The 6,756-nt window shown below is 38.0% G+C and overlaps 1 protein-coding gene across 1 annotated transcript; it reads right to left on the reverse strand.

The window, feature by feature from the left end:
- Positions 1–1,571: 1,571 nt before the first annotated feature.
- Positions 1,572–2,603, reverse strand: LOC123797554 (trace amine-associated receptor 3). Its single transcript, XM_045805492.2, has one exon. The coding sequence runs from the start codon at positions 2,601–2,603 to the stop codon at positions 1,572–1,574; it is 1,032 nt and encodes a 343-aa protein (XP_045661448.1).
- Positions 2,604–6,756: the final 4,153 nt, after the last annotated feature.

Consider the following 6,756-nt stretch of genomic DNA (forward strand, 5'->3'; position numbering starts at 1 on the left):
TCAGTTTTAAGGTCTTCATCTGTGATAACTTTTTTTTTTTAAATGGTCTTTACACTCCATGTGGCTTGAACTCAGGACTCTGAGATCAAAAGTCGCATACTCTACCAACCGAGACAGCTGGACACCCAGGTCCTCAAGTGTGAAGGGAGAGGTCCATGGGGGGTGTCCACCATCTTTTGGGACTCTCAGGAAGAAGGAGCCAGACAGTGCTATTCGCACCCAGTATCTCTCCCTGGATACAGCCTAAAATGTTTGTCTCAAGACCAGCAGTTAGATTGCATTAGCAAAAATACTATGGTAGACATGAAAGTACTTCAAATATGCATTTATTATGCACCTTTGCTTTTCTATAAACAAGTACAGGGAATGAAAACTTTAATGATGGTGAAGAGGAGTTGTCTTTATGGAATCATATTGTCCTTCAAGGTACATGTTGAGCCTGGCTAATTGTCCATAGTTGGATCTAGGACATGGTGTGTCAGGGAACGTGGAGAGAAGAGCTAAGAAGAAAGTCAGAAAAAGCCAAAATTAAAATTTCCTATTCCAAGTTTGCCTTAAAGCTGGACTTGGATTCAGGAGCAGTTCTCCCTCCTTCTGCTCCTCCCCTTTTCCCTCCCACCACATAATCCCAGGTAGGAGAGAAGGTGGACATGGCTGTTACACGTACTCATGTATTTTCCATTCCATCAGGTAAAAGAAAGTTTCTGTTTGTTTCTTAACATTTCACAGAAGAATTACTGGAAGGATTTTCACCAAACATTAATGATTCTACTTAAATCATAGGCACTGTGGTGTGGATGAAATTTATTTGGCAGAACTCTAAGGCAACTTTCAGAAAAAGTTATTAAAACCAGTACAGGTGGAGGCCTTGTGATTGCTGGCCAATAGTGTAGACACACCATGTGGAGGAAGAAGGTAGAGACAAGGAAATAGGAAATCATTTCAAATACAAACCACAAAGTGAAAAAATCACAGGGATAAAAGCTCAAATTGCATATGATGATTTGTAATCAACTGCTTCTCCTATGGACAGCTCTTTGTAATAAGCTTCAGGGTGTCAGAAAACGACTGAATAATTTATATAATGATGGTTAATAATTCTCCCAAGCCAAACAATAAAGTCGACTGCTAGTTGATAGTAAAGGCCACCCTTCTGTCACACTTCTCCCATGGGTCCATAGGCCGCAATAATCTCTTTCCTGAATTCCTAGAGTGGAATCAACAGCCAAGACAACTAGCGCTTGATTTTCTTTATTCTTAAATTAGTTTATAATTGTCTCCTGTGTATAAATAGAGGCCAACCAATTCTGAAATGTTTTATATTTCTCTTGTATATCTCCCCCCAGTCAGATGGGAGTGTTGATTAGATATGGAGTTCACAATTAATAAGTGATTGATTGATTGATTGATTGGTCAAAGACACTGGATGTAACTCTTGCTCAGGTTACAAAACACTTATCTGGATTACTGAGATTTAATAGAACAATTAATGTGAGGTATGAGGCCAAAATAATAAGTCTCATTTTCAATACTCTCTTTGCTTTTGTAATAGTTTTCTTTTTTTTTTATTATTAATGTGCTTCAGGAAACAGATTTGCAGTTTCTGAGTGAGAGCTAAATATTTTGCCTGACACTATATACTTAAGAGCTTTCCGAAACCATGGATAAAAAAAACCATGAATGAGGGGGTTGCAAGTAGAGTTGAAGTACCCAAGCCACACTAAAAGATCAAGTACTATTATGGGAGTGGAATAGTCTAAATATGGGTCTATCAAAACAGCAAGAAAACAAGGCAGCCAGCAAGCTAGAAACACCCCCATTACTATACCCAGTGTCTTAGCTGCTTTCCTGTCCTTTTTCTTAGATAAGTTTTTTTTCACTTCCCCCTTTGTGTTTTCAGGCATGTTGCTGATAACTCGAGCATGTCGTTTGGAAACAATAAAGATTTTGCCATAAATTCCAACCATGACGGAGCCAGGAGTAAAGAAACATGTAGTGAACAATATTGTCCCCCAAAATTTGTTGAAAGTAAGTGCACAGAAACGGAAACAAGCAACAAGAATCTCGTAGCTCTGCATACCAGCAACGTTGGCCTCAGATAGAACTAAACTGAATGAAAAAAGAGCAGGGGCTGACCAGCAAAATGCCAATAGTCGCTTTATCATGGAGGTGGTCATTGTGGCTGAGTAGTGTAAAGGGTAACACACGGCATAAAATCGATCAATAGCAATGGAACACAGATGGAAAATGGAGGTTAGGCTTAGCATCATGTCAAAGCTTGCATGGAATTTACAAAAGCCATCCCCAAAATACCAGCAGCTCTCCACCGATCGTACCATGCTATATGGCATAATAACGAAACCCAGCAGAAAGTCAGTGGTTGCCATGGAGAGAATCAGAAAATTTGTGGGAGAGTGAAGCTGTTTGAAATGTGATATGGAAATCATTATAACCAAGTTTCCAAAGATGGTGATAAACATGGCTGCAGTCATAATAGAATACATGATCACTCGGACATGCAAAGAACGGTTGATGGGAGGGCAAGATTTATTTCCAAATTTTGGACAACTGGATAAGTCTTCAGGAATATAAGTTAGATCCATGGTGCTTTATCACTTCAAATTCCTTTTTCTAGAAAGATGAGTCAGTGTTTCTTCTCTTCTTAAAATGATTCCTGTAAATTTCAGCTCCTAATAGTACAATAAGGTTCAAAGTCATCTGTTATTAATTCATTTCCATTTTTATTTATTTAAATATTTAAAATTATACATTTGTGGTTGCTTTCCGAGTTATTTGCTGCATTAGGAAAGGAAAAGTTTCAACTGCTTATTCTTTTCTGCTCTGTTTTATTCTATTCCACCCATCCATTTGTTTATTCAACATGGGTTTATCTATTGAGTGCTCTGTTCTTTTTAATGTATTAGAAGCTTCTCAAGAGTCTATTCCACTTATATAGGTATCTATAATAGTCAAACTCATGAAGCAGAAAATACAGTAGTGGTTAGCAGAATGGGGGAGGTGGGGAGTTACTGCACAATGGATATAAACTTTCAGTTATGGTAGATGGATAAATTCTAGAGATTTGCTGTGCAACATAGTACCTCTGGTTAATAATATGGTATTGTGTACTTCAAAATATGTTAAGATGGTAAATCTCATGTAAGAGTTCTTAACACACACACACACACACACACACACACACACACACACACGCAAACAACTAAAACTAAAAAAGAAAGAAAAAGCAGGGGGGACAGAAGATGTTGGTTCAGTCCATTACCTTGATTATGGTGATGGTATCACAGGTATTTGTGTATGTCCAAACTAATCAAATTGTCCAGCTTATATACCAATTATACCTCAATAAAGCTGTTTAAAAAAAAGAATTTACAGTCAACTTTTACTTTAAGCAATGACATTTCTAGAAACTCCTTTAAACTACCACAAATTAACATCTCTCATCATAAAAATACTTGATACACAAAAGCTAAGTGAAATCACAATGTTTTCCTTTATCCAGTCTTTCAGTAATTTCAAATCTTCTTTTTAAAGAGTCCACAGATGTTTAAGAGTTATAAATGGCATATGGCAGTTGAAATATAAGGAAAACCATGTACCTATGGGTCAAACCATGCACCTGTGTCAATGCTTCATAGTTTCTCTACTCTCTACTCCCTTCCTCTCCTCTCCTTTGTCCTTCTCTTCTGCCCACTAGTCTTTGTTTCCCTTTCCTATATTTCTTGAGTTTTGTCACTCATCTGAAATTCTAACTCCTAAAGCCATGTCATAAATGTCATCCCTGAGTGACTCACAAGGTTCACAAATTTCATGTTCACAGACTTGGGCCATCAAATCTCACGTGACTCTGATTTGTTACAGAGCGCTGAATAAAAGATAATGGACAAATTGGCATAAATCCAAACTCTTAGCAAGTTATTGCACCTGCTTTGCTATTTACTTTGGGATATAAGCCATCATGAAAAATCAGCCCACTGGCTGCTTCTGGAGATGCCTGACACCGTGCCTCTCACAAACTATCAAATCTACTCAATGGGCTACAGAAAAATAAGTCCAATCTTGACTGAGTCAGAGGTAAGAGACACTCTACACCTACAACAGATTCTCCCAAGCCATAGAGATTCAACCATAAAGTAGGTTTAGGCAAGTTCATCTATTTTGGCAGACCCAACTTAGTTTTGCCTTTAGAACCCTAAGAAAGAGCACAACAAGTCCCTTCCAGATCTCAAAGTGTCAGAAGCTCTTTTCATTCCTTCTGATTCTATTGATCTTTCCTGACTGACAGGAAAGGAAAAGAACCCTGTCATGACAGAAGAACCTGTGTGATGTTAGGTGGAGAAGCTTCTTTTCCCAAGCCTCAGGAAGGTTTCTCTTCAGAAAGTCTTAGGAGGACCCCTTTAGAGCTGAGTGCTCCTGTGGCTCTCCTGTTTGCTCTAGTTTAGGGGGTTACATGACTTACTTCCAAATCAGAGGGAGCAAAAGAGCCTTGGATTAGGGATTCTTCTGCTAGTCTGAGCTCTGCCTCTCGCTAGCTGGGAGTTTCCGGTACAGGGAAGTGTGCTAGACTAGATGGGCCTTACAGGCTCTTCTAGCTCTGAAAGTCTGTGAATGACTGGTAGCTGAGAGGTCATTAGTTTTAAATCATCTTCCTGTAAACAAATAGAAAGTGGAAAAACAGAGAAATAAGATGAAAGAAAGACATGGAATAAAGGATGTGGCTCAATGTAGGAATTCATTGAATAGTACTTTCAGTCCTGGGGTAGATCTGATCAAGATCACAGATGTGTTTCTCTCCACAGTAGATACTCCTCCACTCCTCATTGCCTCTCTTTCTTCTTTGGTTTTCACCAAGGAAAGGCTGTGAGCATCTAACCTGGCCCCATTTTACATGTAAGTTATAACAATAAACAGTTGCTAAATGTAATATCTGTGTTAAAATATATACCACCTCACATCTTGTCTTTTCTTGACTTAACCTCCTAAAATAAACTCAGAGTAACAGCTACAGCTTATCAGGCACAACTTTTTAATATACTACCATCAGGCAAAGAGCCTATACGTCTCACTCACCCCTGGATTCTCAGCACTTTGATTGGTGCTTACGGCAGACACTACGTACATATTTTTGAATGAATAAAAATATAAATAAATGGTAAATTATGGTTGTTTAAAAAAATATTTGCATTTTTCCAATAAAAGCAGTTGCTTCAATATACTTGAAACCTTGCTATAAACCAATGGACTGGATCCAGGAGCACAGTTCATGAGCTTATCTTCCAGGATGAATTTCTTCTGATGGTGCTATAAAATAATCCCTCATTATTTAGACAACATTGAGACAAGCAGAAAAGAGATTGTTGTAGACATATTTTACTGATCCCTTAGGCTGCTGAGAAGAGGATTAAAGATATTGAGTTCAGATAAGTACAAAGGTGTCAATGAAAAAAAAAAAAGCTGCTGAGTGTTTCAGCTAAATGCACCTGGGAGGTGGTGGCAGTGATGGCATCGGACTCCTTGGTGTTTCATGAATGCATTAAGGTGGGGTTAGCGGAGTTGGGGATTTTCTTCCAGCTGAAACTCACATACTTTCATAAATTTAACACTGTATGGAAAGCACCGACTCACAATTAAACTTGTACGGTATGTAAGTCCATGAAGATCTATGCACTCAATGTATATTATTACCCAAGAAATCCCTGTCACACCTCAGTTGCCCATATGACCTTAATGATGACAGCCATGACATTGAAACATCATACGAGTGTTGCATATAAGTAACTGCTCCATTTTAAGGTTTGAGAGGATTCTAGGAGGTGTTTTGACATGAGCGCAAATTTTCCACCATGCACATCACTATTTATATAAGGGAAACTTCACATAATTTCAGAACTGGAGAAGACCTCAAATAGAAGGTTTTCAAAGATGTATTATATGATGCAGTTTCCAGTCTCTTAGCTGTTTTACATCCTACCGTATGGCTTTGAAATCAGGCCAATTTAGTTTGATGATTGGTTCAACCACTTATTAATCGTATTATTTTGGACATGTTTCTCAGTGTCCCTGAGCCGCAGTTTCCTCCGTAAAATGGGGAAGCTGTCTCTGAAGATATTTAAGACCATTAGCATTATTTTTTACCTTCCTTCCTCCTTTTCCTCCTAAAAATTATGGCACCCCCTCCAAGTTTGCCTTCTTTTGAATCTTCTGTGTAATCTACTATGTTGAACCACACACCTGTATGAAATTGCCATTTTTGTAAGTTAAAAATGTTCAAATATTAATAAGTTTGAAGAATTTACTATTGGGATCTTTTTCTTTACCCCCCTTAAATTTCAGTGTCAAACACGGACTGATAAAAAGATTGGCATATCTCCAGTCACATACATGTACAAGGAGTCAGATTTTCAATGCAAGATTGTATCAGGGAGCTAAAGCTTGTCGAAGAGAATCTTCAGTGAGCACATTGATTTGGGTAGGAGGAGAAGGTGGCCCAAGAGCACATTTTAGGTTCAGAATCTAATTTTCACAACTTTAAAGTACAAATATCAAAGAAGATGTAGTAGAAAATGGGGAATTTACAGTCCATGGTTCTAACAGAAAGAGGCAAATATTTGTACATGCTATCTGTAAGGTACCAACTAATTTAAGTATCATCATCACTGGAAAAACATTCCCCTGTTCTGGAACCTATTTGGTAAAGAAATTAAAATTGACTTTGCTACCCTATGTATGTATGTATGT

This window comes from Ursus americanus, chromosome 11 (assembly GCF_024610735.1).
Source record: "Ursus americanus isolate L20-20 chromosome 11, mUrsAme1.1.p, whole genome shotgun sequence".
In the NCBI taxonomy this organism is placed as follows: domain Eukaryota; kingdom Metazoa; phylum Chordata; class Mammalia; order Carnivora; family Ursidae; genus Ursus; species Ursus americanus.